Raw genomic sequence first — 12,716 nt, forward strand, 5'->3', positions numbered from 1 at the left:
GGGAATTTTATGTAGAAGAAGAATTAAAAATAAAGTCTCAATTTTGAAGCTTATATTTTTGATGAATGTACATTGACATAGAATAGCTTAGGCCATCCTAAGGAAGCCTGTCAAACTACGGTAATCCAGACAGCCAATAAGTATTTCCCTTTGACGATTATGTTAATGTCAGGAGACTAAATTTGAATTCGTGCCAAGTATTCTCTGCTAGGGTCTTCAGTCGCCGATTGCACAAGGCAAAGTCGAAGTCTCCATTGCGTATCGAGCATTTGCAGATCTTGGTTTCCAGTTATAAATTGATCAGATCGAAGATTATTTCTTGAAACGGTGTTTCCCACTTTGAGAGCGAATATGGCAGCTTGTGGTAAGTTTCTCATGAATAGCGCTTTTGCTGTAACTCACCATCAAGATGCGAGAAATGTATGGACGGGGACAGTCGGTAGATATATCGCCCCTCGCACAGTAGAGTGCGAAACAAAGACTATTTGTCGATGTGCATAGTGTTGTATTTATTGAATGTTGCGTTCGTGTTTTAATTGTGACCAATGACAAGAGTAATACGAGCGATGTCGTTATTTTTTTATAAAATGTCAGCAAAAATGTAATCTTCTTTGAAGAGAATCGAATGGCGTCATATAGTTGTAAGTGAATTTCGTGAACATTGGGGAAAAATCAACTTATTATTTTAACCACAGAAGAACAAAGGAATGAATATCAACTCATTTTATTCTTGGGTGATTTATTCCTGTTGATATAAACTCGTCGGGCCTAGCTGTTGCGTGGCTTCCTCACGTAATGGTATTGTTATGGTAGTCGCTCCTAGGATGAATTGTCTAACTTCGAAGAGTCTAGATATGGAATTTTCTATCATGTTTTCGGTGCGTGATGTCACAGCCTTTTAAACACCAATAAGAAGTGGATTCATGGTCACGTGATAAGCCTGGGGAAAGCGTGCTTTGTTAACACCTACGCTTAAACCCCGGTGTGAGGAATAAAAAGCCGTTAATTGATTGAAAATACATGATGGCGCTCTAGTGAGAACTGGGGACAGCGAAGTTGACCGTTCAGTGAAACTCGGCAAGAACGATTCTCAAACAAAAGTTATTGGCATACCATGAACATAGACCGTTTCAAACACCGTTTTAAACACCCAGGCCAATCAGGTATGCCCAAAGTGTACGTTTTTTAACATACAACGATTATCGAGAAAAATTGTTTTCGGAACAATGGGAATGACCTTTAGGAGACAGTCATTCCATGATTCAAACAATTGTCAGTCATTCAGACTCGCAGAGGTGCAAACTAGTCAAACATTTGCTATGCATACAATTGCGATGTAAACAAATCATGTGTACGCTTAGAGTTACATCGGTGTGCAAAGGACGAAAACTGTAAGTTGTCATAGAATCTTTTTACTAGCGTCTATGAAGCAATGACATCACGAAAGTGAACAATTTTCGGATGTGACTGAGCAAGAGTACTAGTCACCTAGTCAGTACCGGTAGTGCAATGCAGTTTTGCGAAAAGCGCTTACTCTGTATGTTACAAAACTGTAGGTAGAGTTCACGGTTGGTGGCATTAACAATGGCAACGAAAATATTGTATCTGTCATTTCAAGGTGAGCAAGTGAACGTTATCACCCAATTTTGTGAAAGCTTTACTTATGGATAGACTTGTTTGAGGATTGCTCATTGCGCCCGCGCTATATCGTAAGATTTCGACTAAGGCTAAACTTCAATTCCTGCAATAAAGAAATGAACCTAGTCCGTCTTTGATTCCAGTCGAGGGTTAACAAGCGTTTTCGTTAAAAAATTGCTCCAAAAAAACATAACTCGTAATGAGTTGTCGAGGTCATCTTACAAGGTGATTTTATCTTTCGGTCATGACGTCACGTTGTTCAGCTATTTCCTGACATTTTCCAGACCTTGTTTCTCTGTCCATGTTTAACTGACAGCTTATTCGATTTTCATCAGTAGTTCGTAATTTCACCATACGAAATTGGCAATTTCAGGTTATTTGTAATTTTTATATGTTTATTACTTTTTTGATGATTATTTCAACTATGTACGGCGCCCATTCTGTACGTGCATATGGCAGTCATTAGCCGAATCATTGTCATAATGACCGTTGACCTCCAAATTCAGTAAATCAGTAAATCAGCAAGCTCCTGTTTGATGTACTTTATAGTTCTTGTAACCCGCATGTTGGTTGTGATCACATTAGCATTTTAGAGGTATATAACTTAACGTGGCATCAATCCATTGGAAGTATCCTCATACACACCACTTTACATTGCGACTCTTTTGCTGTACTCAAATGAACAACGATCATTGCCGACAGGAAAACCCTGACATGGCTCTAAAAGTTTTCATCGCGGCTACCCTACCAGCATTAACGTTTCTTCCTCAGAAGCACTGTTCATTCGATCTTAATGTTCGAAATTTTTGTTCTGTTATATCCTTTCAATTTGCACTTCCGTTTAAATAATTCTTTTGTTACACAGCATAGGTCTCTACATCGATGTATACACATTATAGGCGTTCACAAGCCGGGTCGCAGTTATACTGCAGTCTGTCTAGTGAGGTTCGCTGACCCATTTCTACCGCTGGCTGCGCTGTTAACGAAAATGAGTCAGATATGGACTATTGTTAGTACGGCGTACATTTGTTAATAGTACGAGTACAATGATTGCTCTGTATATATATATTTCCAACTTTGAGCCACCTTCTAATTTAAATTTCGTATGCCAATGGAGTCATTTAACCGCAATAATCTTTCTGGAATCCAGCATCCTATGTCGGTATTGAATGAAAACAGAAAAATCATGTATTTTTAGTCTTGCCGTACATGCGAAAGGTCACAATGGTCACCAGGTCACGTCTGAGAAAAAACAAAACATAGACGATAATTGTCATTTCACCATTCAATACAATAATAGAAGAACAGAGTCGGAAACTTAAAGTGAAGCTGTGCAAACAACTTCAACGTTCGATGTTTAGTCATCTAATTTCCGAACTTGCCACTGTACAGATGTGCTGATCACATAACTTTGTCAGGTGACTGTGCTCATGCAGTAGAAATTCTGACTGAAACATTAACCCATACCTGACCTTATTTCGATAGCGTCATATTATTCCTAATGATTGTATCCTCGGAGATTCCTCAGTGAAGTTTCTCATGTCTCCCATGTGTAGACAAATTCACAGATTAGTTGTCAAAATTTTGAAAACGTCCTTTTAAGCACACCACTATAAATGATTTGGAAAATTATGCCTAATTGAGAGAGGGGATAGAACTGTTGTAAAATTTTCCACTGATTGTGTCTTCAGCCACACAGAAAAATGTGATGGAAAGTAGTGACAAAAGAAATTTGTACGCTAAGCTTTATCAGAGAATAACGCCTTCAGTTCGTAATAACTTGCTGCCCAAAAAAGCATGGAATCTGTAGTACCTAAAGAATGTGACTTTTATGGATGTATAGTGGTTATTTGGAAAAATTCACTGAAATATATCTCAACGTACTTCTACTAGATATTAGTTAACAATTATTCTGATGCTGCACTTTAATGCTTACATGCAGAACTGAATAGGTTTTTAGAAAAGTAACCCTAGACAAAACAAGTCAAAGAGAATTGTGGGTGATTTACTGTACTGTGCGTACGAGGACGTCATTTATTATGCGAAAATTTGTCAGCGATTGGTCAGATTCACTAAAAGATTCGGGTCACCATGTCAAAGCGTGAGCGCTAAATAATACACAACCGATAGTCTGGTCCCCTACTTTATAACGCCAGCGGTGCTTACGAAAATGGGATCAAGTAGTGGCTATTATTATTATTATTATTATTATTATTATTATTATTATTATTATTATTATTACAAGTTTAGGGGCATAAAGAATTATATAATTATTATGTTGCATACAATCGCTTAGGGGCTTAAAGAATTATATGTAATAAAGTAGGCCTATGGGTCCTATTCATTGATTAGCAATACTAAGTCTTACCATTCTCTGTGTAATAAAAAATGCCTCAAAAATTCTCAGTTCTTCAGCGGATGATATCTGGGCCGATCGATGCAATAGTCCTTATGATCACATTGACATGGGCTAAACCACAAGTGTAGTGACAAAAACTAATACTAAGTTATCCTATAACGCTATTGAGCATATTTAGTTCTCCCGATACTTTTGCTTCATATATCTCAGAAACATTAGAAATTAGTGTAATTTTTAAGAAAACAATTCTTCACAGATCGACTATTCTTCTTTCTCGTTCAACCCTTGAATTAAATCAGTAGATTTCTCTGTTAAATCAGTAAATTCTCTGATACAGTTATCCATGGGTTTAAAGAAATCATGTAGGGCGTCAGATAAGAGTGAAAGATATATATATATATAATATATATATATATATATATATATATATATATATATATATATATAAATATATATATATATAAATATATATATATATATATATATATATATATATATATATATATATATATATATATATATATATATATATATATATATATATATATATATATATATATAAAGCCATTATGGTGATAACCGGGAGGGAACATTGTATAATAATAATTAATATAAGTATTATATAGAAATAATAACGCGAATAATAATAGGTTCAATTTCCATGAAAATTTCACCATATGGGTATTTTTGGTCGAAAAGACGAAATATGATATCGAATTCACTGCCCCATGTTTCCATGGTAACCATTTTAGGGGTTGAAAATTTCAGTTTTTCTAATATCCCATGAAACGTTACTTTGATTGATATGAAAATTATCTATTGGGGGAGTTCGGGTCAGAGAACACAAAAACCAGACTTTTTTAATGTTTCGAGTTGCCATGGTAACTATTCCAGAACAATGTCATATTATGGCAAATTTCTGTGCCCAGTTTGGTTTGACTGCATTTATCTAGCTCGTCCCAAAGTGACGGACGCATCTTTCAACCTTTCATTTTGGTGAAAAACGCATTTATTGATTCGCCAAAGGCCTGTGGATTCGCTTATTTTGCACAAGTGCTACATGGACATAGGAAAAACTTCGACTCACCCTAGCCCTCTCGATTGTTGAATACAACCACGGTCCATGATGAGAGTTCTCGAATCAAAAACTGTAGTGTAGCCGTGCTCGAATACAAATATCTTCTCATTAAATTACGTCATTGTTATACAGAGTTAGCATTCCAAAGTCTGTCACCCTGTTTTTTTCAAAGTTTGGAGAAGGGCGGCATTTCCATCTGAATGATTGAACGACGTGAAACGCAAAATTCTATCGCATATGTTCCGGCAATATGTACAGTACTGTCAGTAGAAATACTGTATACGCTGCTGAGTTACGTAAGCTTATAAAGGGACGATTCAGAATGTACTTCCAGGGGGGGTGGGATTTTCAGGGGGGCCACCCATTTTTCCCAAGAAAATTTAGGGGGGGCAGACAAAAATACCACTATCTTTTAGGGGGGCCAAGGAAAAAAACATCAATTCAATATTTGCCCAGAATTTCTGATCTCTACAAAAGAGCACCATAGACGCTACCTGGGTGACAGATAAACTCAACATGTTTAGTTAAACTCCTTTAGCTGCCAAATTCGGTAATATTCACAGTGGTTTGTTTTATGCATCTACTGCAGTATCTTGTTCTCCTCCCTGAAGCGTTATGAAATGTCCAGTATTTAGCATGTCAATACAAACCATACAGTGAACAGTCAGGTTGTTTTTGTTGAAAAGAGATCTCAAGTCCAGACTAGAATTCATTTATCAACAATAACAATGGTCATTTATGTTCACACTGGTATGTTGCTAAATAAAGCATTGGGTGTTCTATGTAGTGATAGAATAACAAACAAATGCTGATACACAGAGATGAACATTGAACAAATGCTAAAAATTACAGCAAATGTCTTTTTAAGGTTGGGTTTACCTTGTAGCTTGTAAAGCAGTTGAAAGTTGCGTGATAAAGAAGTGTTAATTTATGCAAATGTACGCAAATCACCTGATTTCTTGGCTTCTTTTGCCTCCCAATTTCAAAATTTCCAACGAATTTAACTCCACTCCGGCTGGGTCAAATTTTCTGAAATCTCACATTATGTTTTTTAAATGCTATATAACACAACAACTATCAATTGGTTTTGTTTGGCAATAAAGCTCTTACATTTTAATATGAGGCATTTTGAATAGGAGGCATTTTAATTTTGCTGATCATGATTTTAATCAATTATTAGAGTGTCAGTCTTTAACCCCTACAATTATGAAGATGGATAATGCCAAATAAAATAGTTGTTTTTTTCTACATGAATACTTTCCTTTCAAGTGAAATATTACATTTCAGAAAATACTGTCTAGTTTTCGACTTAAATTAATTTTTATCATTAATACAAAAATTGAGGTTTTTTACCCCAAATATACACCCATTTCATCCTTTGAGTAAACTAGTGCTACTGCTACTCTTCTTTTCTGCTCCTTTTTTGTATGTTTCATTCTCATCAATTTTACCCTTTCTAAATTTTTTAAATGTTCTACATAACTTTTTACAGTGCTTACATCTACTATAAACTTTTTTGAAAATAAATTTACGGCCGTCTCATCTTCAAGGTGCTTTTCAGCGAATAGGTTTTAATGTTTAAAATAAAAATATTATGTATTACTGTCAAAATATATGGTGAAAAATTTACAAAAGGGTTGATTTTCCAATAATCCTGTATGTGCATCCAGAAGATCATGTGGCACTGCACCAATGCTATGGTGTCGGATTGTTGAAATGTTGTGTACACAAGTAATTTGCTGTAGTCCAAGAAGTGATCTCATTGTGTATGAGGCTAGGAGAAATGTGGATAGGCTTACACATTGTGTATTGATGCTAATACTTTTGTTGCCCATTCATTCTGATATGTATAATCAAAGATTTCAAAGTGGCGGCTGGCAGAAAAGGCAAAAAAGCAACTTAACATGTATTGTTTCGTGTCATCTGAAAACATGCGCATCATGACTATTTTAAAACTAAAGTTTGTGAAAAAAATTTGAAATATGAATGCTCTGTCAATTTTGAAAAATACTGCTGACAAAATGTGAATTTTGACTTACACAGGGTTATCTCCATTTTAATATGAACATTGGATTGTGAATGGAATGAGCAGAATAACATGTGAATTCATGTTTTGGATAAGGTGTTTTGTTCAAGAAATGTTCTAAAATATTCCTCAGCATCGTTGCTTTCAGTGGCAGCTACTTGGTTTTATGACAACCAAATTAGAAAAAAAGAGAAAATTAAAAACAAGTTGGCTTTCACCAATTTTAATTCCTAATGTTTAAAACTTTCACGTGAATCTGCAAATAATCAGCATCATCAAATGAAACTGTATGCTGAACGCGTGTGCATGTACATGTACATCTCACTTTCCAGAAATATCTGGATATCTGCAAATGAGATGTACCATAAAACGTCAAGATATATATCACTTTGCCAATTATCTACTCCTCTGATTTTCTGTTCACCATTTCTAACTGACATCTTTGCTTGTCTTTGTGTGCATCATGTGTATCAGTGAGACATAACGAAAAAAGTATTCATATTTAGTAATTAACTTTTCTTCAGAAATTTACAACCAGATATGTTTATTGCTACCCTTTCCAAAAGTGTGCCACTTGCAGTCCCTGCAAATCATTCTTTTATAGTCACATAACCCTGAAATGATTTGTTATATCATCGATTAAATGTCCACTACAGTTCCTGCAACTTGTCTGGATATGTCCATAATGTATAAGCATGCATGTATATATTAGGGGGGCCATGGAAAAATAACAGGAAAGATGAGGGGGGGGGGCCATAGATTTTTTCTATAATTTACTAGGGGGGGGGGGCAAGGAAAAAAATCACCAAGAAAATAGAAAATCCTCCACCCCCCCCTGGAAGTAAATTCTGAATCGTCCCTAAGCTTATACTCCACAAAATGGCCACAAGGCGTGAACTTCTGAAAGGATTTCCTAAACGTCCTACTTGGTACCTTAGACACTCACATGTGATATCCTGAAATGTATTCTCTGCAGTAATTCCAGTTTCTGTCAACATTCCATCATTTTTAAATCTCACAACGACACGACAGCGCGAGATCGGAGACGTTCTACTGTCACGCCACGCACTCTCAATAGGCCAAACCCGGAATTCGAATCGACCACGGTACAAACAAAGTCATGTGCGCAAACGCGCACAGACGTACGTGTATTTCCATACGCGTTCAGTACACATGTGGGTTTGTTTGTACCGGCATCACGTGATTATTTGGGCGTACTGAGTATTTAGAACGGCGTACGCATCGCGTCCTTTTTATTCCGGAGTAGAACCATTGCGCATGCTCTGGGATTCGCGTCGCGTCTTTGAAGGGCGCGCGCGTGTTCCGACAGAGAAGAACGCGAATCGCAGGGTTTCTGCCAGACTACACTGCCAGGGCGAAACATGCGAAATGCAGAAAAAATGTTTATTCTGCAATGCCAATATGACGCTTACGAAGTAAGTCTGAATAAGTTTTAAATTATACATCAGAATGAATCCATTGTACATTGGTACGTTTATGAAAGAATTAGTACAGGATACGTGTTTGAGATGTTTTTCAATTTTAGGTCAGTTATTAGAGTTGGGGTTGGGGGTGGGGGGTTCTGAGACCTAACTTAAAGTGTATGTCCCGCATAAATTCAAAGTTAATTTTGCTTAAAATGAGCCATGCTATATGATTTTGCCACCCCTGCTTTATCAAATAAATGCATCACCCCAATGAAACGACGCGGTTAAATATTATTAAATGCAATATGTTGTGCGACTTTGAAGTTAGCTGCCACTCGGGTCGTTTCGGAATTCGCGGGCATTGCCACAGGAAATGACGTAACTAATAGAATGTACGAGTGAGTGTGTTCACACTCGGCCATAGCGAATGCTGTGGCTTCAACATGGTGAGAAGTTACGCCTTTGGTGGCTGAAGTAACTGCAGCCATTGTCAGTTTATTGCATTTTAGGATGATGTATTAGCCGCATTTGCCAAATTACAATAAGGGTCGGAAAAGAGGCATTCAGACAAGCGTTTTCTACGGTGCCCATTTTCGAGTGCCGTGACTTAGAATAAACACGGTTCGGAAGCCAGATGTACGGTAAGATAGACTTTAATTCCTGGAGTTACTACATCGATTATGTAATCGCAATGCCGTACCAGTACGACCATTGTTACCAATGTATCATCATCAACTGTGGACAAGAGCGAGAACAGCGGCAAGACTGCGACAGGTTGCCCAAAACATGTCAAGGATGCGGGGGCCGCGGAGAAGTATGGCCGTGTTTACCGGTACATCCCCCAAGACTGATCGTCGATTCAGATGTTTTACGAAAGTGATTGTAAATAAATAAATAAATGAATACAAGTACTAGATCTCATGCATGTGTGACTCTATAATAGTAACGTTAGGAGATATCTAATTTTATATTCCTAAAAAGTTTACGTAGTGATTGACTGACTCTTTGCGAGACTGAACGATAGGTTGTGTATAATACAGCACGGCGCTGCCAGTAACATAGCCCTACGAGTATGGCGAGAGTGTCCGGCTTTGGCTACGCGGCGTAGCCAAAGCCGGACACTCCCGCCATACTCGTAGGGCTACCAGTAACAGTGACACAACGTGTAGCAAAGAAGTTTATACTGTTGACGAAGCAGTCGCGTTGTCGTCATCTGTTCCCTTCTGCTCGACTAAGTCTCCCCTAAAATATTTTAGCTTCTTTGAGAATTTCGCAGTGATGAAACAATGAACACTGTGCTTTATATCGCTGACACTTAATCAAGATAATAATAATAATAATAATAATAATATAATAATAATAATATAATATTTTATTGCTTGCTTGTAAATATAGGATTTACATCACATTTGTGGCAATAAAGTGTGATATAAAATAAGTTAAAATTTTCTTCAATAAGATAAAGTATTACAGTACAATAATAGTAGCTAATAACTAGGTATTTCTTTGTTTATATTTCTTTGTTTATCTGCAAGTTGTTCATTAAAAGATAACTCTTGTTTTGTTTGTAGAGAAATAAGCTGATTTTCAGTATTGTCGTTTGGGAAATTGATTTTACTGAAAAAGTTCTTTCTGTGGACTTTGTATTTCCGACAGACAAATAAAAAGTGTGTTTCATCTTCAATACTGTTGGTGTTAAACTCATTGCAGTATCTTTCAGTAATTTGGGTTTTTGGAACAGTGTGTCTCCGTCTTTCAATTGCTAGATCATGATTGCTAATGCGAAGTTTGGTGAGTAATTTTCTTTTCTCACCTTGTAACTGTGTTAAGTAGGGTTCTAATCTAAAATTATGCTTTATTTTGGCATACATAGAGAAAACTGCGGAAGCGTAGCTGATCACTCCGTCACAGAAATGGTCGGCTGAGCCGCCCGGCCTCGGGTGCCAGTGTGCCCGATATTTACAGCATGTCAATTTTAATTTATCTCTTCCCGAGAATTTGGCTAGACATGTCTTTACGGTCACATATTTTTAAAAGTGCCAATGTTCATGTGAGGTTTTATAACGCCAAACTGAAGATTTTGCGGCGAGAATACTACCTTTGGTGTTTATGCTAGCATTACCCTCAGCCTGTTCCACTTCCAGTTGTTGATAGGAAAGATGTGTGTTATGAACGGTGGACAATTTTCAACTTGATCTCTACTACCGTACATTTATCTACAAGCGTCATGGTGTAATTCAAATTTTTATATACAGATTTTGAACGAGGCAATTTGTGTCGAGAAGTAATAATAAGGTGGGATGGCAACTCCAGACTTATATTTATATTTTGTGAGCTTGCGGTTGTGTGTACGGTAGTGCACTGGTGTGTTTGACTGTGGTCACTTGTGGGCTTGTCACTGACGCGACGGTCAACAAGAGTTCCGCTCTTGTTCTCGTTTAGGTTAAGGTTCCGACTGTTAAAATTTGCAGCCTGTAAATTCTGAACAGCTTTGTCATATCTTCTGTGACGATGATATTCTCAGTTGCACTGCTTTCACTCATGAAATTATCACTATCTCCATAGTCAATGCACGAAGTCACCATCACCCGTTCTATTAGTGACGTCACAGCTACTTACGCCAAAACGGGGCGAGCTCGGCAATTTCCGGAAAATGTCGCCATGATGGAAATCGAAATGTGCAACTTTTCCCGTGTTTTCGTCGAAATAACATAATACAACCGTCTAAAAACCGCTCAAATAAGCTTCAGTTTGTGTGTATATGTTTGTTTTATTAATACCAATTTCATTGACACCCAGAACTATAGTATATGCCCCAAGTCAAACGAAAAAGTCTCAAAATGTGGCAGGACTCACACTTTAAGCAATTAGTTAGATTTATAAAATGAACTTTTAATATTACCCTACTGTATGGAAAATATTCGTTCGGTGGTCGCAGCATAGCAATTCACTGCAGAGAGAGAGAGAGAGAGAGAGAGAGAGAGAGAGAGAGAGAGAGAGAGAGAGAGAGAGAGAGAGAGAGAGATTTTTAATTTATATTGGAAATCTTTTTCATAGTCGTGACTTTTGATGTAAGAAAACTAAAAACAAAATTCAATTGAACCGATTGAACGTGTATCCGTAAAGTTCGCACAAAAGTTAAAAGTCTAGGCCTGCTGGTATCGCGTAAACTGCTTGGTGTCACTTTTCCGACAAGCAGTTAATTACCCCTTGGCTTAATGATATCCCCCTCTCTCAGTACAGTATGATGCATAATTCTGCGCTGCACGTAAAACAATTGGAAGTCACCCCTATTGACAAAATTAAAATATACAACACCTCTTTTTCAGAATTCCCACACAGCTTCAATGAACTGTTATTAGATTACTATATAATACTTATAGCCCCAAAACATGTATTATATTATATCATGCTACCATGCGCCATTCTGATTGGACGAGAGCTCATTCCACCGATGCTAAAATACTGTTTTAGCACTGCTAGCAGTGCTAAATAGGGCCCCTAAACCAGCATTTCGACAACTGCTCGGTTGGTGCATTTGAACGTACCTATCTAAACCATAGACCCTCGAGAAAGACTGAACCACTTTGTTTCAAAGAACGAAGACCGAATTTTGATACACAGATAAAGTGTGGGTCTTGTAACTCACCTTTTGTGTAAATAAGTTGGGATCGATGATGAAAGACATCTCTGAAGCAGCATGTTTGGGGTATGATGCACACAAATATTAGGGCGACAGCGCACCGTGCACTTTGCGGGAGTCGAGACGCGATATATCCTAGTACCGCTCTTTAAAATGAAGATAGTATTCGTTCATACACAAATAAATTGACACTTCCTCACAGTAACGGTATGTCAGATATTATTTACCAAAGTTTGGGCTATAACAGTTTGGGATGTCCTAACGACGTAGACCAAGAAGTTCAAAATAACAATGGGATGACTCCTGGCGACTGCGACGATATTTCTTGACATCAAATACAAATGCAACGAGCAGTGTCAGCGTCCAGCTCTCCCTGCATCGGGCAACACACTCAGAATCTGCACAACTGTTCATCACAGTTGCAGTCATCGCAAGTCTGGATTATTTTAAAACTGCTTGTTTTCTGGTACAATTAACGTCCAAATTATCCATCAAAAATAGATCCTGTAACTTCACTGTGCCACCACTGAATGTCGCGACGGTAT

The 12,716-nt window shown here is 37.4% G+C and overlaps 1 protein-coding gene across 1 annotated transcript in view; it reads left to right on the forward strand.

The window, feature by feature from the left end:
• The first annotated feature begins 218 nt into the window (after positions 1–218).
• LOC139130281 (uncharacterized) overlaps positions 219–12,716 on the forward strand; it is a 331,155-nt gene continuing 318,657 nt past the window's right edge. The window contains exon 1 of the mRNA XM_070696034.1: positions 219–364. Coding sequence (XP_070552135.1) covers positions 352–364 — 13 coding nt within the window. The 5' untranslated portion in view covers positions 219–351. The remainder of the gene's footprint in view (positions 365–12,716) is intronic.

This window comes from Ptychodera flava, chromosome 3 (assembly GCF_041260155.1).
Source record: "Ptychodera flava strain L36383 chromosome 3, AS_Pfla_20210202, whole genome shotgun sequence".
Lineage (NCBI taxonomy): Eukaryota > Metazoa > Hemichordata > Enteropneusta > Ptychoderidae > Ptychodera > Ptychodera flava.